General features: G+C 37.9%; 1 protein-coding gene and 1 long non-coding RNA gene across 50 annotated transcripts in view; one reads left to right on the top strand and one right to left on the bottom strand.

The window, feature by feature from the left end:
- Positions 1–26,887, bottom strand: part of rims2a (regulating synaptic membrane exocytosis 2a) — a 273,985-nt gene that overhangs the window by 54,467 nt on the left and 192,631 nt on the right. For 34 of the 49 annotated variants that reach the window (XM_037533989.1, XM_037533985.1, XM_037533990.1 and 31 more), the window contains 4 exons: positions 17,601–17,633; positions 15,742–15,780; positions 13,455–13,561; positions 7,696–7,865 (listed from right to left, as the gene is read on the bottom strand). The exons of 8 other annotated variants lie outside the window; for them this stretch is intronic. In XM_037533989.1, coding sequence (XP_037389886.1) covers positions 7,696–7,865; positions 13,455–13,561; positions 15,742–15,780; positions 17,601–17,633 — 349 coding nt within the window. The remainder of the gene's footprint in view (positions 1–7,695; positions 7,866–13,454; positions 13,562–15,741; positions 15,781–17,600; positions 17,634–26,887) is intronic. 7 more of the 49 variants (XM_037533997.1, XM_037533992.1, XM_037533998.1 and 4 more) reach the window with 3 other exon arrangements.
- LOC119262376 lies at positions 7,816–12,095 on the top strand. The gene is made up of 3 exons (XR_005129573.1): positions 7,816–7,927; positions 9,376–9,511; positions 12,063–12,095. It is a non-coding gene; the product is annotated as an uncharacterized LOC119262376 (long non-coding RNA).

Below are 26,887 nucleotides of genomic sequence, written 5' to 3'. Positions count from 1 at the left end.
GGTGGGGAGAAGAAGCTGCTGAGACTCTTTCTGTTTTCTCTGCAAGGCTGAATTAGGCTTCCTGTTCACTGGTTTCTTAGTAAAAATTTCCTGTTCCACTACAAATGTGATGTGATGTTTTCACTCATTAGCACAAGTATTTGATCCTCGTGTTACTAAATGTCAGTATTCGGTCATCGTTCAATCTACCACTCCCCATCATTATTGTACTCTAACCAAACTGTAGACTAACCAAACTGTTTTTTTCCCATTCCATGAGCTGCCCAGAGCTTTTTTAACATTTGTGGTTATCACTTTTATGAATATGATGGGTTTTATTAAACAGATCTACAGAAACCATTCCTGGTATCACTGGCATGAAATCTAATTGTTTTGTTTTATAGTGTGTATCATCTCACAACCTCTATATCAGAAAAGAACTATGTTAATATGTGAATTGTGGTACCTCTAGTGTGTTTTAGGAACGTCTGTGGTAACTGAAATAAATGGATGGATAAATTGATCCATATCTGTTTACTTAATCAGGTATTTGTATTAGGAATGTGCGCTTTAGATTTAAAAATTAGCATCTGCAAAAAAAAAGAAAATAAGAATTCTTAACATATAATGTAAGATAATGGATAAAGATTTACTTCAGAGGCATTGTGGAGCATTTCTATTAGTCTATTCATCTTAATAGCAGGTTTTGTTCAGGCAGCAATGATATGTATTGAGTATGCGTTTTTTGTGGCGTCAAAGAATCAACAGCTTAATAACCATAAAAATAAACAATATGGATAAAAGATGAAGAATGACTGACTGACTGACTATACTACACTTCTTTCACCATGCCTCAGTGTCCCCATGAGAAAAGCACTGGTGAGAAAGGAAACATAAACTCCATCTGCATGCTAGCCTTATATGGTATGAGCCAGTGACTCCATTTACTGTTGATTGTATTTTTTGCATTTCTTCTCTCATATGTACAGTGTGTTAGTCATAAGATTACATAATAAGCACGCTGATGACACATGCTCTTTAAATGTTACACAAGTCTGTAAATGAAGCACGAGTCACTCCTGTACTGCTAACGTAACAGCCACTGACGTCACTTCCTGTTTTGAGACACACATTAAACAGCTATATCTCAGCGAACACTGATTAATGGCAGAAGAAGCCAATGTGTACTGGACCATCAGATGGACACATGACCAATGATCTAACCGCCAGGCATGAACGCTTTTACGCTCAGCTAAGCCTGCACCCTAGGTACGTGTTATTAGCAATCTATACAAATTAACTTCAATTGAACTGTCCACCGCGCCCATGTGCTCATTCATCCACAGGTCCATTTCACACAGAGCAAGATGACGAACAGGCCAGGCTGTAGCCATGCTCAAATCAACGGTCAATGTACCCTGTCAGTAAATGATTAACTGGAAAGAAATCATGTTCCTCAGATAATCTGCCTCACTGCAAAATTGACCAGAGTCCAACTTGCCCCTGGGGGGCTGATGAGTGTTGTATCTCTGCCTTGCGAAATATTGGAAAATAAAACAGTTGCTAAACAGCATGGGGGAAGCTGTAATGCAACAGCAAAATAGAGCAAGTTGACAAAAAAGCAAATTCACTATAAACACCGTCAGCTGGTAGCCACATAGTGCTACCTGGCCCCCACTAGCTTTTATTTATTAAAACATTTGCATTTCTGTATGATATACAGTTGCTAGTGCCCTGCGATGGACTGGCGACCTGTCCAGGGTGTATCCTGCCTTCCGCTCGATGACTGCTGGGATAGGCTCCAGCACCCCCCCGCGACCCTGACGGAGAAGCGGCTTAGAAAATGGATGGATGGATACAGTTGCTAGTTACATACTGCTACCTGGCCCACAGTTGGTTGTACTCATAATAAACAACCTCAGCATTTCTAAGTGAAATATTGTTGCTAGTCATATAATGCTAACTGCCTCCTACCAGCTTTCATTCACTATAAACTACACTGATTTCTTAGTGAAATACAATTGCAAGTCACAGACTCTTAACTGACCCATAGGGCTTTTTACAAATAACAACATTAGCACTTCTGCATGAAATACTGCAGGTAGCCATTTTATGCTAACATGCCCCCTAATAGCTTTTATTTCTGAATACATTAGCAATTCTAAATCAAAATACTGGTCATAGTCACACAACGCTGGTCATATGCAGAGTAAACAGCTTTAGCACTTCTGCATGAAATACTGTGGGCAGCCACATAGTGCTAGTCATTTAATGTTAACAGGCACCTACTAGCTTTAATTTACACTTTAGCATTTCTAAGCAAAATGCTTGTCACAGTCACGTAATGCTAGTCGTATGCAAACTAGCCAACTAACTTCGTTATAATCAGCATTAGCATCTCTGAGTGAAATAATGTCTCTCATCTCATAATTCTAGTGACAATGATAACTGGCCGCTGCTATCTTACCATTAGCTAACATTACCATTTCTAGTGAAATACTGTTCCTAGTCACATACTGCTAGTCATATAATGCTAACTAGCTAACTATTAGCTTTCATACACTGTAAACAGCATTGGCATTTCTAGGTGAAATACTGTCGCTAGTCACGTAATGCTGACAACATGATTTCTGTGAGAAGTATCTGTGAGTATCATTTTGGTATGTTACACTGTGCACTCAGCTGGGACCGACCGTAGGCCTTGATAAAACACATGGGGCATTTGAATGGAGAGGGGTATTAGGACAGAGAGCAAAACAACTGATCTATCAATTTCTTGATGTGAAGCAATGTAATCCTTTGATTAATTAGAGCAGCACACGAAAGAGTAACACAGAGACACAAAGCTGGACATTTAACACAAAGCAAATTATAAAAATGGGGCACTGACAATAATAACAAATTAGCTTCAAGGGGTCACCATGGCTTGTTCTTTGCTGTATCCATACAAATGCTTGAAACCTATGAGCTTTCAAAAGCTCTTTATATCGTCCTATTTAGATTAAAGGTTATCTGCTCACTTCCTTCTGCATTGTATTTTGAGGTCCCTGGGCTGAAAATCAGTGTGCAAGGCTAGTGCACAGTCAGTATATGTGTACAAACAATACTGCAAAATATGACATCCTGGCAAGCGAAACCATCCAAGATCTATTCAATGTAGCTAAAGTTTCGCATTTTGAGATTGTTGTCAGAATGTTATGAAATTAATAACTTACTTTTTGCAATTTGTCATTACTTGAAGTCATTTTATCTACTAAAACTTATTTTAGAAAAATTGTTTCTTTAAACAATTCACCGGCCACTTTATTAGTTCAATTGCTTGTTAACACAAATAGCTAATCAGCCAATCATATGGCTGCAACGCAATGCATTTAGGCATGTAGAGGAGGTCAAGACAACTTGCTGAAGTGCAGACCGAGCATCAGAATGGGGAAGAAAGGTGATTTACGTGACTCTGAATGTGGAGTGGTTGTTGGTGCCAGACAGTATTTCAGAAACTGCTGATCTACTGGGATTTTCACGCACAACCATCTCTAGGTTTTACAGAGAACGGTATCCAGTGAGCAGCAGTTGTGTGGACGAAAATGCCTTGTTGATGTGAGAGGTCAGAGGAGAATGGGCAGACTGGCTCGAGATGATAGAAAGGCAACAGGAACTCAAGTAACCAACCAAAAAAAGTCTGCCACGAATAATTAAGGCAGTTCTGATGGCAAAAGGGGGTCCAACCTTTTACTAGCAAGTTACCTAATAAAGTGGCCGGTGAGTGTATATAAAACCATGAACACTCACAGATCTCTCTGCACGATTGAAGGGTTCGATGCATGGTTCTTGAGATTGATGGAGAATATGCTGTATAAGGTTCTATATAAAACCGTTTTGGGAAAAAAATGGTTCTGCTATTGTTATGATGTCAAGCTTGTAAAAATAGAAGAACCCTTCCTGGTGCTTTACAGAACCCTATTCAAAAAGCTTCTGTATAGAGCCACCTACAGCACATTCTCCGTCAAGCTCAAGAACACTTTCATGGTGGAAAGAACCCTTTAATCAGGTAAAAGGTTCTCTGAGTGTTCATGGTTCTATATAAAGCCTAAATAACTAAATAAATAACTAAATAACCCTTGAAGAACCATCTTTTTAAGAGTGTTAAACAAGTGAGAAAAAAAACAAAGTCATCTAATAATCTCACAACAATCTAAAGTGTGAAATCTGAGATATTGACTAGATTTTAGATTTTTTCAGTTGCCAAGTTGCCAGTCTTTGCAGTGCAGGCTTGGGATCATTGCTTGAAGCCTAGTGTTCTCAATTATTTATGAGTATAAAGCACATACTTTTGTCTTGTTATCTGAGTTTTTACTAACTCTCTATAATGTCTGGAATCTAATCCATAGCTCAGGTGCCTATTGATCCTTATGATACTCAATTACTGTAAAAGGGGCTTTTAGAAGAATGTATAGGAGTGTATAAACACATTAGGGCATCATGACAGCATCAAATGCATTGATTTTGGAAAGTCAGAATCGCTTACACGCATACGTGTTCTTTTTTGGCCAAAATAAAATTCTCAGGGTGGGATGTAAAACTCCAGTGTTTCCATCATCTATATTCCACCAATGCATGAATAGCTCCTCTCACATCTGTGTATTCAGTGTATTTTTAAAAATAATTATGAATCGCACTGAAATTAACGAATCAAACTGAATAAACTCCTAAATAATCACGGTAAATTGAATAGTTGTGACATCACACCTAGTTATGTAGCTACAAGCCATGTTAAGGCCTGTAGCCACAGTATCAGATACAGCTTGTCGCCATGGCAATGGCAGTTTACCTGAGGTCGTTCTCTGAGAACCTCCTCTGGACCATGTCCTCGTTAGACTCCTCCTCCTCTCTATCTACACTACTGGCCCGTCTCTCTGTCTTTCCAGCCCGCCCAATTTCTTTCCCCACCCCTCCCTCCTCCTCTGGCAACACTGCCCCAACAGGCTCCTCCCCCTGCATAGCTCTGCTGTGGCCGAGGCAAGCAGCAGCAGAAGCAGGAAGAGCGATCGTCATGCAGAACAGAAAGAAAAAAAGTAGACGAAAAATAAGCACAGTGAAAACCAGCCAACACTACCCAGTAGTGTTCTACAAAAATACTGAAACAGATGACTGGACTTGTAGACATAAGACACAAAAAACAAGTACAAGAAAAAAAAAATGAAATTGGACAAATAGGCACATTTAACAAAGCAGTAACATACAAATGTGAGGCAAATTATAACTGAATGAGCAGTTGTGTTGCATAAATTAGCCTCATCATTTAACCCTTAGAAGTCACAGTTATCAGTAGCAATAACAAAAGCATTTTGTCATTTTATATTAACCGTCTCTCACTTAGGGCTCTCAGGTGGTATGACCATCTAAGCCAGGGATCTTTGTCTTGGCAGGCCAAAGTACAATGTTTGTGGTGGGCCAAAAAAACCAAAACAATTCACAAAGATAAAACAATGCTATTTTAAAAGGAAAAAAATTGATGGATAGTATTGCATGTATGTACAAAAAATTTGTTTGCCGTCTCAGTGGATGTGGAGGTTTGGTGGACCACATTTTGCACAGACCTGGTCTAAGCATCGTTATTAGTTAAATCACTAGTGATGCCACAGCCATCCATGGCTAGGACACTAAGAGTGTATATGAGAGAGTATAACTGGTGTCACTCTCTCTTGGATAGCCCTCAATCTCCCCTTGTCACCCTGGTAAACGCCGGTGCAGAGTAGGAGTGGCCAATATTTATATCAGTGACTTTAACTGCAAAAATAGGTGAATGTTTTTCTTTCCCCCGGTTTTCTGCCCAAATTAGTCATTTCCAATTCCACCCGCCAGTTAGGACTCCCCCAATCACACTATGCCATCAACACTAGGAGGCTTCCTCTGAGACCTGCGAAACCAGCCGCCGCTTCTTTTTTCTTTTCGAACTGCTGCTTACGCAACATCACTGGACAGCTGAACGTGCTCGGAGGAAAACGCCAACCGCCAGATCTGTTATGTCAGCTAATAAGACATCTGCGCTGACTAGCATCGAGTTGAGTGATAGGGGAGCAGGGGGGCCATCCCACCCACCCAGAGTGAGCAAGGCCAATTGTACTCTCTTGGACTCCCAGCTACAGATGGCTTTAGCATCAGCAGGGAGCGAACTCGTGATCTCTTGATGATAGGAACAACGCTTAGACAGTTGCACCACTCGGGAGCCCAAATTTATGTCTTTTGAGTATGTTGTGGTCAACTTTTTTTTCTCCAGTGTTGTTAACTGTAATATACACGCCTCCCAAGTGAAATAACTTTTTGGCATAAATTGCAGAACTAATATTAATTCTATCCACAAGTTATTATATTATCTCTGGAAACCTAAACTTATATACTGCAGGTACGTTATGATATTATTGAAGAGCAGATCCCCAACTACAATAATGCTATGAAAATATTCAGACAGTCATACTCCTCTAGTGTAATTAATAAACACAAAGATAATATCAAAATCCTTTTTACACCATAGACTTAACCCTAACTTGTCTGCTAGTGTGGTAGATGGTGCTTTATCTTCTAAAATCTGTGAAGAGTTTGCAATTTATTATCAAAATAAAATTGAATATCAATAGAATTGATAAGACAGAGAATAGCTCAGCTGACTGAAACTAGTTCCTATAACCTTCTTGATAAGCCACCTACCGAAAAAACAATAGCATGGATCCTTCCATACTAAACCATTTTAGACCAATTTCTAATCTTTCTTTTTAAGTGAAGTATTAGAAATAGTTACCTTCGGCTAAATGTGTATGCAATATCAAAAAAGTTATATGAGAAGTCTTAATCAGCTTGCTGTTTTTAACTATAGCACTGAAACAGCATTGGTTTGTGTTGTGAATGACTTCAGGTTTAGTGCTGATGCAAAAAAAAAAAAAAAAGATCTTCTATTTTGGTCTTACTGGATCTTACTGCAGCTTTTGATATTCTTCATGTACGGTTTAAAATCATATTCAACGTGTAGAACATTCTTGGTTTCTGTTTCTACTGTTCAATTAAAACTATGTCTGTTTGGTGTTTCTTTTTAACTTCATCTATCTTTGTCTTGTGTATTGCAGAATAACATTGTTATGAACTGAAAAGTTATTGTTGTGTCCAGTCTTTATTTTTTGCAGAAATAACCTTCATCCTTCACATTTTTGCCACGTATTTGTCATTGTCTGACACTGAACAAAAGAAATATGTCAAAATGTGTCTGTACATAGCGTAAATCAAATGTAAAAGTAAGAACTACCTTGCTATGTACTTGCTTTTGTTTTCATGTAATAGTTACTTAAATTACACAGCAAACAACAATGATAACTGTAGACTTCTAAGGGTCAAAGAATATGCCTAAGAGACTTTCATAGTCATAATGATTTGGTTTGCCATCGATGGGTGTCTACTGTTATGGTGAAGTTCACATGTTTGGCTCCACTCAAATTACTCTACAGAGCCAAACCCGAACTCACTCAGTTCAGGAAATGAATCATTATAAAAGGCACATTTCCTGTTTGAAGAAGGAACCTTGCACAGGGGTTCAGAGAAAACCCCATGTCCGATCCCACTTCCACTCGAAACTGAAAAAATTAGTAATTTAGATGTTCACCCACCTCTGGCAAACGTTGCTTGACCTTAGCCCTGTGTGAAAGCAGGGCACAGTGGCGGGGGGCTCACCTGATCTTGCGGCTGCCCCGTGGCCGTTCGGACTGGACAGACATGTAGCTCGCGCTGCTGAAGCGAGAGGCACTGCTGCTTCTCGACACAGCGGACACGTCGCTCACGTCGCTGTCTGATGACTTGGCAGAGAGGTTATCTGTCCCTCGCTGACCGTCCCTGCCTGTCCGCTGCAGAGAGAACAGAGATCTGTTAGGGAGGGGAGACGTATTTGTCCCTGATTCTAATTCGAGTAAGCGTTTACCCTTTTTCATAATTCAGTTATAAACCCATAACATTCAATTCTACAAAACGATGCTTGATTTAAATGCGTACATCCTTTCCACATGAATAAATGATATTACATAAACACAATTATTCCCTGAAGTAAATCATCTCGAAGACAAATCTGTGTTATGTTCTATTCATGTAGAAATGAGGTACACATTTGAGTGAAGTAGTCACGTTGTTTTTTAAGTGTACAGTGTATTAAAGATTAAAGCCAATATGTTCGCATAAAAAAATGTATTAAAACTGCTAATGAAACGCTTTTAAACTGTTTTCTGAGCTTTATAATATGCATACAATACGTGCAGCTATTCTGATACATTGCAGTACACTAACAGGAAGCATAAAGGGTATAAAGCTTGTATTGTTTCATTGCACAGTGGAAGAAAAATCTTTGTCGCTCAGATAGAACGATGCAGATTATTTTTCTTCACTTTTTTTCCAAGACTTTTTTGATATTGTCTACGATTCTCTGTTCTCCCGAATGCTACGATGACCCTATCTGGATTAAGTGGTTCATCATGATGATAGTTACTTATAATTGAAGAGCCTTTGTTTAAGACAAGCATTCAAAATCAGGCATCTAACAAACATACGGAAGCTACTCAAAAACTCAAAATCATCCAACAGTTTGGGTGCCCATGGCCAATTTGCATTTTTTATATTGTACGTGACAAGTTAACACACCCTCTATGGAGAACAAACTCCTGATGTGTTAACTTATTTTCACTTAAAATATAGAATTTAACTGGGGGTGTTCAAAATGTTGCACTGACTACAGCTATTGCAAAGCTAATACATAGCTTTTTCCATCAAGTATCTGATCCAGAAGTTTCTGCTCACACTTGGTATCAAGTGACAGGTAGCTGCAGCACGACTAACAGTTTGATTAGTCAATTAATCAAACAATACTCAATAGATCAAATGATTATTGTTGTAAAATGGTTCATATAAATGTTAATGTTAAGACAGTTTCACTATTACAACAAAATATTAATAACTATTTAACATCCTTCCATTTCCTTTTAGCTACATTTAGTGTTTGAAGAAATCAGACTGGATCCTTCTAATCTAAAGCTTCATTAGACAAGCATTACTCAGATCTGGGGAGTTAGCCTCAGATACTGAAGCACCACGGCACAGATAAGTACACATCTGACTCAACTGCAGAGCAGGGAAAACAACTAATTGGGTAATGCTGCAGTTTTCCGATGATGCAGACACAACAAAGCTGTGATGGCTAGTATCAACAACAAACAACTTCAATTAAGGTTATATCACTTTAAAGTATGCCATCTGAAATTATTTTCATATTTTTCAACATTTTAAACATCCAGTCATTGTGCGGCTTACGTTATTTAACAGTTGCTGATGGTTTCTAAATGTGAAACAAACAGCTTTCTTTGTTTCTAGATTTTAGAGAGTGTCTGTGGGAATTTGTACTCATTCAGTCAAAAGAGTATTTGTAAGGCAGACATTGGATGAGAAGGTCTGTCTCACAATCGGCGTTCTACTTCATCTCCAAAGTGTTCAATGAGACTGAGATCAGGTCAGTGGATTTCCTCTATACCACATTTGCCAAACCATGTCTTTATGGACCTTGCTTTGCTCAAGGCCCAGTCATGGGACAGGAAAGGCGCTTCCCCAAACTGCTGCCACAAAGATGGAAACATCTTTGTATGCTGTAACATTAACATTAAACTTCATTGGAACTAAGAGGCCCAGCCTAGCCCTAAAAAACAGCCCCAGACCAGACCAGTAACCCCACCCCCCCACCACATTCTACTGCTTGCACAACACCATCTGGTAGGTATTGTTTGGATGCCAAGGGTACACTCCAGAGAACACGTTTCAACTGCTCCAGAGTCCAGTGGCGACATGCTTTGTACCACTCCATCTGACGCCTGGCCACATAAACCTATTTCATGAAGCTTCTAATGCACAGTTCTTGTGTTGCTGCTGCGTCCAGAGCTATTTGGAACTCTGTAGTTAGTGATGCAATAGAGTTTAGCTGGTTTTTCACACCCTATGCTCTTCAGAATTTGGGAGTCTGCTGTGGGAATTCGCATCATCTACCATTTCCATTTCACAACAATAGCACTTACAATTGACCAGTATGACCAGTGGTGGATGAAGTACACAAATCATGTACTTGAGTTAACGTAGAGACACCCAAATATTTCTCCAGTCTTCCCTTTAGACCTTTACTTGAGTAAAAGTACACAAGTATTTGCTTTCAAATATACTTAAATATTGAAAGTAAAAAAAAAAAGAATCATGGCTCTGATGTCCTGTTACTGTTTTTGTAACAAGACTGGCTTCATGAACTCATTTCAGGTGAAAGTCCTCCAGCGTCTCTCTTGGTAAACCAGTCTTTTAATAGAACGTCATTAATTAGTGACGCTGACGTCTATTAAAATGATCATAAGCACAAAATACTGAAGGTAAAAAGTTTCCATCAGGGAGAACCGAGTGGCAGTTTCAGTTTAAGATTTATTTACAACTTAGTTCCAAGTTTAAGTTTAATAAAAACTGGCTTTAAACTCAGGATCACAGATGAGCTTCCTTTACTATGTTGACCTGTAGGCGTCTGTTCATAAACATAAACCAGCCCAAACTAATTTACTATAAAATGAAATGGTGTTTGTAGAAATTCAGAAAAAAGCCGCGTCAGTCTCGACTGCATATGTGGACATATTTCTATATTGTGCTCTATTTACACAAAGTTAGGTTAGTTCATCATTTATGTTGAACAGACTCTCCCAAAGTTTTACGCTGCTGCGCTGATGTTGTGCTTGCACTCGGCTGGAGAGTCCTACAGGTCAAAACAAGCTCAAAACAAAGTGACTGCTGTGCTCTAATTGGTGTGTTTGCTTCATTTTGACAGGTAATGTTTTGATAAATGAAAAAACTACTTAAGTACAGTAACGAATTACATTTACTTAGTTACTGTCCACCACTAAAAATGACCCAGTTCTGAGTACATGGTGTAATTTCCTCTTTTCTCCAGCAACTGGATAATTCTAACCTAAACGGCCTCCAGTCTTTATTTATGGTGTCCCTGAGTTCTCTGCCCCTTTTGTAACAGCAGAGCTTCTAGACTGCTTTAGCTCCTCTATGACGACTGTAAACATAACGTCCTTCAAGGCGCCTTCATGCTGGCCAAACAGACAGTATGACAAACAGCTTTTCTTTACCTGCTTTTAATAGCACTCGCAGGAAATGTGGAGCTGAGCCAATGCGATGTTCCTCATACCACGCGCTTACAAGGAAGATGGAGGCGTGCATGAATGGCCAAATATGGAGCAGAGATTAGTTTCAGTGCAACCCCTCATGACTTATTTGCTAGAAAAAGCCACGCAGTGTGTCTTAAAGCAGCCACTAAGGAGCAACACTGTGTTCTTTGGATTCTTAAGGACCCAACAGATCCAACTTCAAAGTATGGCAAGACAGGCCATTTTAATAATTTTTTAGAGGTGTCAGGCCTGGATAAGCGCAAGCATAGACCATTAATTAACTAGAGTGGCTATGTTTTAAACTCCTGTGAGACTGAGCTTGTGCTGCATTGTCAGCATGCTGGAAAATCTGGAACATATTTCTGAAGAAGTAGGTTGAAATATTCTTTTGTTGGAGCCAAACTGTGCTATTGAAGACAGTAGCCCACATTTAATTAACCATTATAGAAAGCGTACGAAAGCTATTAAGCTATTGTTTTCCATAAATATTTTATTGGTTTGGTTATTTAAATATAGTTAATGGTTTTAATAAACACAATTATATGAATGGATGACACATTTATTAATTAATGATAATAATAATATTTATGTCTATCTCAGGATTCTGAGTTTGATATACATTTAAAAATGAGAATCACCTGTATGAACAATTCTTGTTACTTTATATATATATATATATATATATATATATATATATATATATATATATATATATATATATATATATGTTAATTGTTGTTAATGTTAATAAATGTTGTTAATGTTAATAAATGTTAATTTATACTTAAGTCCTTGTAGATGGCCTTTAAATAAAGTGTTACTGAATATTGTACAGAAAATAAAATACGCCATTTTGCACCACAGACTGTCCAGGAGTTGGCGGCTGCTTTAGTCCAGGTCTTGGAGGAGATTCCTCAGGAGACCATCCGCCACCTCATCAGGAGCATGCCCAGGTGTTGTAGGGAGGTCATACAGGCACGTGGAGGCCACACACAATACTGAGCCTCATTTTGACTTGTTTTAAGGACATTACATCAAAGTTGGATCAGCCTGTCGTGTGTTTTTCCACTTTAATTTTGTGTGACTCTAAAATCCAGGCCTCCATTGGTGAATAAATTTGATTTCCTTTGATGATTTTTGTGTGATTTTGTTGTCAGCACATTCAACTTTGTACAGAAAAAAATATTCAATGAGAATATTTCATTCATTCAGATGTAGGATGTGTTATTTGAGTGTTCCCTTAATTTTTTTGAGCAGTATATATATATACATATATATATATGTGTGTGTGTGTGTGTGTGTGTGTTATTTTCTATACAATATTCAGTAACACTTTATTTAAAGGCCACCTACATGGACTTAAGCATAAATTAACATTTTTAGAGCAGAGCAATACTTGAGTTTTTATGAACAGCTTATGCCCATAAATGACACTATACTGACAAAAAGGCCCAAACACTACAACGATAGACTGTCATGAAGCATTATTTTGACTTATTTTAGGAGGACACACCTGTTCAGAGGTAGCAGTCTGACCTTTGGGTCTGGAGCCCTTGCACAAGCATTAAATCACATATTCATAAGGCAATACTTTAATATTAATAAACATCTTATGCAAGTAAGATGCCGTACGTTTTTTTCCTTAAGCCCATTGACCACTGGGATAGGCTCCAGCTTCCCCCGGCACCCAGAAGGAAAAGTGGTTTAGAAAGTATGTGTGTGTGTGTGTGTGTGTGTGTGTGTGTCTGTCTGTCAGTCATTTACCCCTACAAGGTTAGTTATTCTTGTCAGTGTGTTACATTAGTTAAATGCAATTATATGACAATGACAATTAATTACATTATAAACTTCAATTTAATTTCCAGCCAAAACAGTCATTAAGTACATGTTACTCATTCAACAGAAGTGATTTATGGTGTTCTTAAATAGGCCTCTGCTTTATAAGTTAAATTTATTGGAAATGAAACTTAACGGTGTTATAAATTTAACAATACGTTGGTAGCTTTAGTTTAAAGTGGCCCCTTAGGTCAATACACTGTCTATTTACATAACAAGTCATTTACTCAAACAACTTATGGCATTGTGATTACTGTCATCAGTTACTGTTATAAGTGTCAAAATTTCATGATGAACGTACCGGTAAAATGGCCGAAAACTTGAGTTATGAGGCATCTTACTATCATTAACTGAAAATCAACAAAAATTTAGATAAAATGTTTTGTTCCAACAGCATCAATACGTAAGTCAGTGACTTGCCTTTAAATGGTGGTCTTGGTCCAGCCTTGAGTCGGACGCAGCTCCCTGCTTAAACTTTTCCACCTTCAGTTTCATCTGCCGTGCTCTTTCCTCCACATCCATGGCACCTGCCAAGCACATGGAACAATGGTGAGTGTGTGTATGTGTGTGTGTGGTGGGGGGAGAGAACGTATGGTTATAAGGCTCTAATGAAGTTTTGGGTGAAGCCTGAGTGGGAAATGCGGGTCAGGCTGACAAACCCCGGCACTAGCCCAGTTTTGGGTGTACTGGTGCGTGACCTAAGAAATTGCTTTGGTACGGGCCACTACTCCAACACTTAAACTTCATCATCTTTTATTTCAGTCTTTACAAGTCTAGTTATTATGTGCCAATGTGCTATACTATTTAAATCCAATTACATAATGACAATAATTACAGTGCTAAAGTCAGAGACCTGTCAAAAGAGCCATTAAGTATAAGCTGTTAATTGTTCAGTTTCTGAGATCAGATGTAAAATAATCCACTTGCACAAGGACGAGGAAAGTCAAATGAAAAAGATGATGACTATTTGAAGACTTAAAAATAAAATGTGACTCCTAATTACCAATTTTGACCACTAAACCTACCACCATTAGAAAAACAGTGCTTATAGCTTTCATCTTTAAGAGAAAGGTGACATGGGAGCTAAAAAATCTACAGCAGTTTCTGTCTGTCTTCCACTGTGAGAAGACCAGTCATTGCTCTAGGCAAGAAAGGATATGTAACTGTCAAAAAGCCTTTACTGAGAAAAGGAAACAGACAAAAAGAAGAAAATTTGCACACCAAATGAAGAAGTTGCTTGTGTTCTTACAAAAATGAATAACTTGTGCTTAATGGCTGTTTTAACGGGAAATTAACAAAATGAGGGCAGTCTCTGACTTTTGCACAGTTCTGTCTACATTTCGTTACAAAACAGATTATATGTGCATCCTATAAAAACAGGTTACAGTCTTTTTTTCATTCAGTTTTTCAATCATTGATTTCAATGTCAAAAATGACTACATAAAGTTAGAAGTAAAAAAAATAGCATGTAGTAAAATGATAATAAAACCTACTTCTACCACACATATCTGGATTCAATTTGAAGTTTCATTTGTGCTTTTTTTTTTACTGGATTATGAGAGAGAAATCTATAAGTTAAGGAAATAATGGCCAGCTAATATATTTCATTAGTCTAAATTGCTGACATAATCCAAATATGTAAACAGAAAAATATTTGCATTAAAAACGATATTCTGAATGCGCAGACGAGCGTGTTGATGCTGGGCTTCCACATTTGATTCATTTAACTGTATGTGTAACCCTGCATAAATAAACACTAATTCTCTGAGTTGTTAATCAATGTAGGGCATCACATAAACACTACCAATAGCCTGATCCACAGAAAGAGGCATAGCTCTGCATGTGCAGATATAGCTCTTTCCAAGAGATCAAAAGAGACTTTGGTCATCATGTTTCGGGAAGATTTGTTCTGAGCCGTGCTCCCACAGGTAACACAAGTCTGAATGTGATCTATTTTCTGTTCTACAGTTCTAGCACTCAAGGCCAATTGTGCTGATTCTTGAATTCCAGCAGTTTGTCCTGGGCCTTGCAAAAACAAAAGAAAAACAATATTTGTACAATTTCGTCTACAAGCTGTTTCTTCATTTTTCCATCCAGTCTTTAACCTCTTATATGGCAGGGCAGATTGGTGGGCTAAAAGTTTCACTACATACTTCGATAAGCTAAGAAAGTCTCAGCTAGTTTACAGTGAAGTTCCTGTAGTTACCGAATAAGAAGCCTTAGTATGTAATAAGCCTGAGATTTTAAGGGGTTAATGTCTCGGGAGCATGTAGCATACTGAATCAGTGTTGAACCTTGGTTGCGTGTGGCATGCTAAGACACTTGTTTTGATGAAAAAATGTGAGGAGAATGCTGTTGTGCTCTTGATTCCTAACTAAGATGAATCAGCAGCGCTCAGCAAAGTCATATATCCATTACTGTATTGCTTCAAATTACATAATAGAAATTCTAAAGCTCTTCTATAGGCCTACATTTCCAGCTGCAAAGTCTTCATCTTTACTGTAAGAAGTGCTCTCTGGTATTTATGTCACATATTTTTGTTATCATTGCTTTAAGAAATGATGCTTTGCTCAGCTTTAAAAAGTAACATTCCTCATTCAAAAGTGTCCATGACAGTGTCCATTGACAAGATATTGTGGCTCGATTTCCTGACCGGAAATCTTTTTTTTTTGGCATCAGTGACACCAAAAAAGTCCAGCCAGCCTACCTTCATCTTCATTCTGTGGGCTTGCTTGCTCTCTCTTTACTTTTGGTTTATAAAGATGGCGATGAGAAGCAATGCAAACAGATGGAGGAGAGGAGGGAAAAAACAATCTATGAATGACTGTAGCCTATATCCTCAAAACAGTGTTGAAATCACACACGACTTGGGAGTAATTATGGAGTATTAATATCAGCAGGTCATTGATATTGACTTTACTTATTGACAATACTGTTACGAAGCCAGCTTTATTTATGAAACTGATTATATTAGCCCTGATTGAAGGGTAATATAATCTAGGCTTTGCCAGTCTATATGTTCACCGTAACTATAAAGTGGTGGCATGACAAAGCAACAACAAGACTTAGGACAACGTGCACAGCGCTGGCAGCTGCTGTGAATCCATTAGCTTGGCTTCATGACAGGGGTCAAAAGTAACTCCCACGGACTTTCAATGGAGAAATGAACAGGCAAATGAAAAAGAAGGAAGAACACTGCGGTTCCTCGTTACAACATTATTGACTAAGAAAAGAGACTTCAGCATCAAATTATCTGAAAGAGTAGGATATATACAACTGTGCAGTTCAGAGTTCAGAGACCAATCTTCCTTTATTTACTTTCCAGTCAAAACGGCCATTAAGCACAAGTTCATTTTTCAGTGGCAGGAAAAAAAATCTAAGATGGATTTTTTTTGGACCTTTCCTTAGAACAAATTTAAGAAAAAACTTAGGAAGAGATTGTGCATAAAACCTTCCTCCACATATCAGACATCAGGTTTCTGTGTTTTAGCACAAATTCTCTTTTTTGGTCTATTTCCTTACATGAAGGCTACACAGCTTGTCAGACCTATAGCACTGAGTTGTCTTCTCATAATAGAAGGATGAAAAACACCTGTGCATTTTCCTCTGTATCTTTTAATCACTGTTTTGGAAACATCTGTTTATTTTTTCCTTTGATGTCCCTCTCTCATGCAAGTGGATTATCTTTATCTGACGGTGACTGGTCCAGTTCCAGTTCAAACGGTGCTGAAACATATATCGAGTTTACTTGTGACAGATTGTTTGGTGGTAATTCAATTTCATGTAATTGTTTCATCATTTGAAGTAAACCACCAGCTTGAAAGTGGCAGTAATGAACAGTGAGAAACAGAAAGACTCACAAAAAGAATGGAAGCTGTAATAGAGGCAGTAGGTGGATACATAAAATATCATTAAAGAATGATATTATATTTAGTTATTAAGGCATCTGTGAAGTTTTTGTTAAATATGTTTCTGCTTTTTTCTGACACTGAAAAATTCATAACTTGTACTTAATGGTCATTTTGATTGGAAATTAAATAAATGGTGACTGACTTACAATACTGTACTATTGATTTGCCAGTTTATTATGTATACCTACCATACAGGTAAATTTTTTAGGTATACAATTACTGACTGTAGCCCATCATTTGGTCAGTGGTCTTACATAGGTCCCTTATTATTAATCAGTGAGGTAGAGAGGGATGACAAAGGCCAGATTACAGCTCTAAAACCTACTAATGCACCTACATAGTATATGTGTGTATGTACAAGATGGGTGTTCTAATAAACCGGCAACTCAGTGTACATATATCTCTCCATCTTCCTCCCTCCTCCAGATATAAAGACTGTATATCGCTACCAATCAAGCAAGTTCCAGATGAATTGCAGCCCAAGTGACGTTAATTGTCTGTGACCAGACAGTTCAGAGTGAGTCAGGCCAGATCGACTAGAGTTGTAACTCTTTCAGCTGATGCAGGATGAGCATGATCCGAGTAAGAGAAGCAATAAGAGAAGGAAGAAAAGTACAGAAGGTAAAGAAGGGTCAGAGAAGACGGGCAGACAGACCTGAGTTTGTCCGAGCAGGCGACTCCGTGTCTTCTGGAGAGGGGGGTTGGGGGAGGAGTCACATCACACAAATGGACAGACACAGACAAAGATGGGTGTGAGAGGGTGTGTGTACCGGAAGATTTTGGGGGGGTGGGGGTGGTTGTTAGAAAAGTATGGAATATGTGGGGGTTAAAGTGTTGAGGGGTAACATCAACAAAACAATACAACAACATCAACAACAACAACAGAAAATTAAAGGGAAAAAACACATGATCACCACAGGAAACACTGCACAGACTGGAGAAAAGTTAGAAAAGGAAGGAAAGGAGGAGAAAAGGAGGAGGTAATTTTCCGTGCTAAAGGAAGAAATCCAGCAACGTTTTCTGGAAACGTTAAAGAGATGTTAATAGAGAATGCTAATAAGAGTGAATGAACGAAGACACAGAGCCCAGCAGACCTGAGATAAGGAAGAGAGGGGCAGAAAAAGAAGGAAAGAGGGAGGGACAGAGGAGGGGGAAAAGCTCCAACGACAAACGCTAGCATGAAGAAGGTGAAAGACTGCAAAAAAAAAAAACAACAGTCTGCCATCTAACCTAAACAAAGACAGCAGCACTGGCCGCAGGAGTCTGCACTGGGTCTGTTTTGTTTTTATACTATGTCAGGATGTGTGAGGTCATACTCGTTTCCCATATACTGATGTTGCATATATGTATATGTGTGTGTGTTTATTGAAAAATAATAAAGCATAAAATAGAAAATGTTCCATAACATAATCTGTAATAATAATATGTCCCATATGTATTACATATAAGTAAGCAAGCAAGTAACTTACCACACACAAAAACACAAATCAGTGTAATCACATTTTAGTCTGGTGCAGGTTATGTAATGAAATCTCTCCCTCAAGGCACTGTACGCCACTAATTGGACTGCACCCCCCACACTGTATATTCAAATTCCTTATCAGTGTCTTCAGAGGAAACAGAATCTGCTGACTGTAGTTCGATTTTTTTTTCCTCCCCCTCTTTCATTTTTTACCCTTTAGTAACAATGAGCTGTACTTTCATCTGCAGCTATCATTAATCACACTCTGAACAGAGCCTGCCTAAGCTTGCATAACCCAACAAGCTTCTCATGCATCCGTATCACTATCCTACCACATACAACCATTTTAATGTGGATAGAATTTTCAATGGGCTTCTAAATCCCAAAGAATAGAATAGACTAGTATAGTCTAGCCTGGAATAGCTAGACTGACCGTTACATTGTTAACCTATTCAAACACTGAAAATAATCCACTTAATAATAGTGTAATCTAGTCCAAAACTAAGCTTTCGTCTTAGTGGTGCCCGACTGATCATTTGCACAATAAGTCAGCTAAAATGAGGGTTCCACAGATTTACTGGCATTGAGAAAAATGTCAATAAAACTTCACAATTTACAAGACACTCCATTTTATATCACAATTAAGCAATTAGGCAATATCACAACTGTATTTAAATCGAGGTAGATCATTGCAGCCTTGATGTTAGCTGCGATAACACACAACCTTGAGTGTTCTAATAAAACAAAAATAAAGAAGCCCTGAACGTTGTACCAGTGGACTTCTGCATTAGGTATACAGCCATAAAACTTTCAGAGAATCAGGTTCATCTCAGCTTTTCCAATATGTGCCAGATTAAAATTAATGTGTTTTTGTTCCAGCCCATCTGCAAAGCATTTCACAGCCCATCCGTTACTGCTGTTTGTTTCTGTCTAATTCCAATGTGATTAGTTATTCCGTTGTCATACCGCCGCCCACCAAAAAGCACACTTAGGGGCAATGGTAGGTCCAGAATTCGACCCGGTATCATAACCTTCTTCAGAGTCTGACCAAAATGGGCTGCAGGAAAGATATAATCTCTTTTATATTAAGTAGAAACCTAGTTAACGGTAAACTGCAGCCTAAAGCGAGTCATTCCTTAACAAACAGTGCTCAGCAGAATGATAAAGTTAATGTGAAAAAAAACATGCTGTTATCACCAATATCAACACTGATAAGACTTCTCAACCAATCACATTGTGCTACTGAAACTAAGTGTTGTATAATGAACAATGATATTCACAGTTCACAGCAGAAAACTGGCCATCTTATCGTCATGAAGCCTTGGTTAACAAATACTACTTGAATATGTTAAATAATTGACTATTTTTTCAGACGACATCGGTTATTATTCCTTTTGGCACAGGTATCAGTGACAAAAGTTTTAAATCAGTCAGGCCCTAAGCAAGACTCCAGTGAGCCTCTTCTCTCGCTTCTGAAAACCAGAGTGAGTGAGCAAGCGAGACAGAGAGAAAGAGAGAGAGAGAGATGCAGCTCCATGATGTCAGGGAGGATAAGCATCTCATGCGCCATTCTCTTCGCCACTAATGCGTCTGCCTTGTTTTGCATCTAGCACCGTAACAGACTCAGTCACTTAAAGAATGACACTGGAATGAAACAGAATGCGAACATCTGTCTAACGCAAGTTTAATCCACTGAGTCTCCACTGAGTCATGTATGGTGCAGCTGTGGTGTAGGTAAGACCGCACAGTGAGCCAGACATTTCTCTATGGTCCTTTATGAGTAGATATTTGGATACATATAGTATATAGCAAAAAACATAAAGGCATCCCACAATAATGAGGGTATTCAACAAGTCCTTAATAGCACTACACAATATGAACAGAATTTTCTGCTATTATGAACATATATTGCTTTTATGTTGCTACCTACAGTTCTGATACATCTTGCAAACCATCCCATATCTAATATTTTTCTCAGCCTTGTATTGTGCTTCATTAAAAAGAAGTCCAGGCTGAAACTCTCCTTTTAACTTAACTACAGGTGGAGCTAAACTGCTGAAGGCTGAATAGGTGAATATATGTAAATGGGCTTCATAGCATCTCAATAATAATGCATTAATAAGGAGTTGTTTTTGCAGCTTTGTGGACTCTAGAATGATGTGAATGGTACATTTTGAAACGTTAAAAATGTTTTTGATAAACTCTTTATTTTAAAAAGATTTTTCAACGATACTGGTCCTTTAAAATGCACTGATGAATCAATAATGTGACGTGGTTAAAGACAGGCTGCATTATTTACACAAAAATAATTGACTTTCACTGGATTATATTACCTTGATTCACAAAATTCATTATTTAATTCGTATCTTGATTCGATATGTTTTTCAGTGCAGCAAAAATAAAGAGTGGCTGAAAATGTGCCATGTTCATTTGTCCATTTTAAGTTTATTAGCATATTCATCATCACATAAAGGTGATATTTAAAACAGAATTGGCCTTTAAAGTGACCCAATCTAACACTCTAACCACAGATATGTTAACCTCACGGCAACACAACAGCCACAAGGCAACATGCTAGTCAACTCATTTGTCTCATACATTCATGCAATCAGCACCAGCTGGTCGTTCACAGCTTGCTTCGCTCACAAGGTCATGAGACTGCGGTACTGATGCAGCTGCCTGAGGCTCAGGAGGTACGAGAGGAAACACAAACACTTTGTTGTCCATATAAGGCTAAAGCTAACTCCATAAGGCCAGCCATTCCTTTATGTCCAGTACCTTGATAACAAAGTAGACAAGTACAGATGCAACTACTGAGGGTCTGCTGCTTTTTTATCTTTCATTTAAACCATGACTGAAACATCCCTGCCTCAGATATTTAGCCAAATGGGATAATGTTAGTATCATTTGCACCGTCTGTGCATCACATTATCTGTGTTTATGTGTGGCATAGAAATAACGTCAATTGAGTCTTTTCAAAGGTTCTATCACTAAAGAGGTTTCAATACAAGCCCTGACAGCATCAGATAAGCACTGAAACAGCACAAGCTAATTGAAAGCTTCACACAAACCTCTGAGGAAAGACTTGTTGCTAAGGCAAACCAAACTAAACTGTGAGGCCCTAAGGAACACTAACATGAAAATCAATTTCAGTCTCGAACAGCAAGTGGAGAAACAAGGTCCATCCAATCAGGCACGGCAAAACAAACTGAATGACCATATGGCAAAGCAGTTAATACACAGTCAGCTGACATAAACACGCTAATCAAAAACTGGGAGAGTAGCTTTTGGTGCTGGAACAACAGAAATGCTTTAAAACCACTGCAGAATGCAAATATTTATTTCATCTATACAAAGTATCTGCATGTTCTGGACTATACTGCTTGGTTTTAGTAAGCTTGGACTGGAGCTTCAAATGACACATCGATTTTTATTTAGGTGACATAAAATTGCCAAACATCAAGATTTCTCATCTATTTGTGCAGCAGCATTTCTTTCAGTGCCCTAAATCTGTCTAAAGTACTATGGCAACCAGCCAGCCAATAAGAGAGTTAGACTGTGATACAGGTTATAACATTTGTGTTGTTAGACTGAATAAAATAATCCAATCTCCAACTACTTCTGTTCTTACCATGGCTGCACAACGTATTAACACTGCTACATATTTCATTCATGAGTATTAAAATGCTACAACATTTAAAACAGAATCAATAATGTGACATGGAAAAATATGGAAGCCATACAAGGTCATGGTTTCCCCACATAGTAGCATGACACACATACTAGCAACCACTTAGGATAACTTAGCAACAGCCTATTGCACTTAAGCAACTACCTGGAATACCATAAGAATGGCCTGTGCTGACCTATGGTAACACAGCAATTTCCAAGAATCAACTCAGCAACCACTTGGATAACATAGCATAGTAAGCACCTTAGATACTTAGCAACACTCTAGCAACCATCTAAAATAAAATACCACATGAAACACCTTTCAATACTATAGGGTCGCTGCAATGTAAATGAAAACCTCAATGCCCTAGCATAGCAACTGCAAGTAAACACCATAGCAACCACCTGGAGTACCACAGCAACAACATCTAACAACAACTTGCAATATCCTAGCAACCACCTGGAATAATATATGAACCACTTAGTAACTCCTTAGCAAAACTTAAGACAAAGAAACAGCCTCGCAACACCTTAGTAACAACCTGGAATAACAAAGCAACTAGCAGCCATTTGGCCCATCAATAGCATAGTAATGACAATGACCTAGCACCCATCTAACAACTGTCAAGCAATGCCATAACAATGTACCACAGCAGCCTCAGAGCTACGACATAGCAACTACCTGGAATTATTATATAAACATAATTAAGTTCTCAAAAACAATCAACAATTATTTACAACTGTTTTAACCTTTCAAGCATAATCAGCTGCTTTTGTTATGTTTGTTAACAAACTTTGTCCTTCTAGTTTTATTTGCTTTCTCAAGTATCTTAACATAACAAACTCTGTTTTCTCAAGATCTGGAGACGACTTGCTTGAGATACTGCTAAAACCTAAATGAATTAGCAACATAACTACTTCAAAATCTTGCAAAATCAAAACATACTGTGCTGTCTTCAGAAAACAGGGCTAGCAGTTTGTTATATAAACAATGGAAAAGGTATCAAACTGTAATCTCATTCATCTCAATCTCTTTACACAGCAAAAGTGATTGGTTAGCGGACTCATTTGCATACTGCAGCCTTCTGCAATATATATGCTGCAAAGTTGATATCCCGATAGTAAATGATATATATTGTGTAGCCTTAGTTCTTATTATACTCATTCCAGGCCTCTTTCTCCTGCTTTTCACACTTTCTCAGAGCTGTGATTAACACAGCTCACACATTTCTCTGTTACTGCACGTTCTGCTCTTTGCACACTCAGAAAAGGGGCCAGTGGACAGTCAGACTTCAGAGTCTTTCAAAGAAAGAAAGGAAAGAACACACAGTCTAGCATGGAAGAAAGCACATGAGGCCAGAGGGTAGCAAAAGGTCCAATCAGGCAGGACCAACCTGGTGGAGCCGGAGAGGGGTGGCCATTAGCAGGAACGGAACCATTGTGCATGTGCCGCTGGTCTTCCCACGTCACCTCTACCAATGCAGGTCAGTAAACATGGTCAGAAAAAACACAGGGTCTGCTATGCTGCCTGCAGCAGTGAGTGGACTGACTGCTTGAGTCATGTGCACTAGGTATAGCATGAGTACTGGTTTTTTAATTAAATACCACAGTACAAAACCACTGCAAGCATAATAATCATACCACTTGAAATTTGAATAATATTGATATCTAAGTTTTAAAGGTGTAGTGAAGTAAATAGTCTACCGCTACAGACAAAAAGTACTCTGTAAAAGGGAGAGATCACAATTTATTTTATTCCCAAGCAAAAAAGTTCAAGTAATTCATTTTTCAGCAACAGGAAAAAAGTAGAAAACACATTTAAGAGAAAATTAAACATACGCCTCAACAACTAAGTATGATTTCTTTTAAACATTGATGTGTTTACTTTTTGCTGTTACTTTAGCCTCCATTCTTTTCCAAAGGCTTGTTTTTCAAAGAAATCTACAGGGATATTTTTGCATACCTGCAAAATTCAGTCGTAGATGTTAGCTGCACTTTCTGCTTCTCACAATCCACATTATTCCAAAAACATTCAATGATGTTAAGGTCTGAGCTTGGAGGTGGTCACTTCATTGTTCTAAAACACCCAACAGCTTCTTTGATTTATTTGACAATTGTTTATTTTCTTTTCTCAGTAATGGCTTCTGAAAGTTACACATCCTTTCTAGAGTTAACAAATATTTAATTTCCTCATAAATATCTAAGTTATAAAAATGTATAACTTGTATTTTTTTTTTCTGTCTGGAAATGTATTATAGAAAGAATGGTCTCTGTGTTTTGCATGGTACAATAATTATAAACAGTAAACAGTAACGGTAAGTAGTGATAATTTCATATTTATACAAACTGTATGTTTGGTTCTATAGAAAATACAATATAATAACATAGGTTTGCATTAACGTTTGTCTTACACACACTTAAGCAATCAAATATTAAAATATTGTAAAATTCAATTTAACTTTCATAGTGGTACATGTCCCACTTATAATAAACTATAGTGATTATTTACAAATAATAATAATGAACTTATTTCTCAGTTATATTATACCTCTGCAAAGTCTGATTTTGTGACCAACTGTATATCAATCATTCGTTTTTGCCATTCTGAATGGAATCCAAGTTAATATCTCGGCCATTTCAGCACTTTCAAACTGAACAGCTCCTTTCATGAGAGGATTTTGCTCCATCTGCTGGCCAAATGTTGTAACTGTCACAGACTGAGAAAAAATGCTATGAGGTGAAAATGTCTCCTCAGCTTGATTTCATGCTAACGTAAAGGCAGCAGTCTACAAAATCATAAAGCCTTGATTGCTTCACCTCATAATACTTCTATTTTATAATAATCTTTACTTTTAGCTGAAAAATGGTCCACAACTGTCACAAAACGGGCTTATCAGTTGTGCTGGTATGAATCACTTTTGACAGGCTTGTCTAAGCAAAGCTAACTGAGGACGAACTGAGCTCAGTCTCATTTAGTGCAAGTACTGTGCTGCAGATAATAAGGGTACACTTGACTGGACCGGCAGGTTGGATTAAGGGACAGTGCACGAGATGGACTGACACTTAACTATGGGGACGGTTTGGCTGATGACCCATCACTGAGAACTCCCATCACTTTCATTTAATAAAGTCTCCCTGAATCCTCCTAGTTATTCACAGCACAATGCATGAAATAGACAACCTGCTATAGTATGATCAAACAAGGAAAAAAGGAAGAGAGAGTGAGAAACACAGACAGTGAGAGACTGTGAGAACAGAATGCGGAAAAAAAGAGACAGACTGACCCAGAAAGTATGAGAGGCCGTGTGGGAGTTGGAGAAAAGTGGAAGCCACAAAAGATGGCAAACACACACAGGCATACGCACTAGGGCCCAACCGATAAAAACATTTGTGACTGTTTTTTTAAGAGGAATTACATAGATTCTTTTAAATTTCTATAAATTTCAATAATTTAGTTGTTGAGATGTACACAAAGTAATTTAGAGATATCTGATGTGAAATGGTTATAACCAGTATATAACCAGTATAACCTAAATAACCAGTGAACCTAAATGTGTCTTCTGAGATTTGAGATAATGTAACATAATGTTGGTAAATAAGTGGTAAATCTTTTTTAAAAAGTTTCATTGGGGACTATTTTGTCTTGCAGCATCCTGCATATACCTCTTCATCAAGAATTGATTGTATACAACTATTAAAGTACCGTCAAAAGTGGCCAAACTGGCTTTTTTATATACTTTGATTTCTAGCTTTGTAGCTCCCAACTGAAGTCAAAAAAGGGCCAGATGCAGCTAAATAAACAAATAAACTCAGTGCTGCCCTCTAAAACGAATACAGCATGCAGTCCAACGTTATAACCTTTGGTGTTTTCATTAGACTGTTTAGGTGTCAATAACAGGGTCTATCAGAAGAGTTTTTGCAGATACCGGTACATTTGCAGGACCTCAACATTGGTTGATAATGTCGAACAATCGATCAGATCAGCTGGGCCCTAAAGTACACATGCCAAAAGGCTTTTGTCCAGAGAGCAGACGTCACTGCAAGTCCACACCTCAGTCAACACTTGCCTTTCCGTCCATTGGCTGGAGGTCCCTGAGGCCTTTCCTCATAGTCTTTCAGATACAGAGCAATAATAGGACATACAATGAACACAGACAAGCACTTCTGCACATTCAGACAGTTTCCTGTATACAGATTAACCATTTACACTATATGGTACTGAATAAACTTAATTCAGTTATGTACTTGAATAAAATAACATGACATCAACACAAATATTGATGAAAATAACCAAACAGTAAGACAAACCTGTGTTGATGTAAATTACTTGATGCACACACTTGTATCATGTAAATTTAATACAGCACTTTTTAACTAGTTAGAGAAGATCAGTAATAGAATAACCTGTCTAGAGTTTAAAGAGTGGATTCCAAAGAGGTTTTTTTTCCCAACACACTTTAATGGTTAAGATGTAAATAAATCATTCAGAGGGTCTTCATGTGAAATGCACCACTCTAGTAAAACTAAACAGTTAGAATTGTTCACAGTGGTGCTGACAGGAACCAGACATTTGAATCATTTAATGCCACTAAAAGCTCCCTCATAGAAAATTATCAAATGAACGGGTTATAAATACACTGCCCGATGCCTGAGACATTTTAGGATTGTTTCATAAGATTTTGGCCTAAAATGCAAGCCATTCATGTTGGAGAAATAAGATTTACCACAATTTTTCTATAATTAACATTATATATAAAAGTTTATAAATCATGTGTAGGTTCCCTGGTCAGTTCTGTTAGTGATTAAAA

The sequence above is a fragment of the Pygocentrus nattereri genome, chromosome 24 (genome assembly GCF_015220715.1).
Source record: "Pygocentrus nattereri isolate fPygNat1 chromosome 24, fPygNat1.pri, whole genome shotgun sequence".
Taxonomy (NCBI): Eukaryota; Metazoa; Chordata; class Actinopteri; order Characiformes; family Serrasalmidae; genus Pygocentrus; species Pygocentrus nattereri.
Note: the sequence above shows the minus strand (reverse complement) of the source record. Positions and strands in the feature narration are given on the sequence as shown.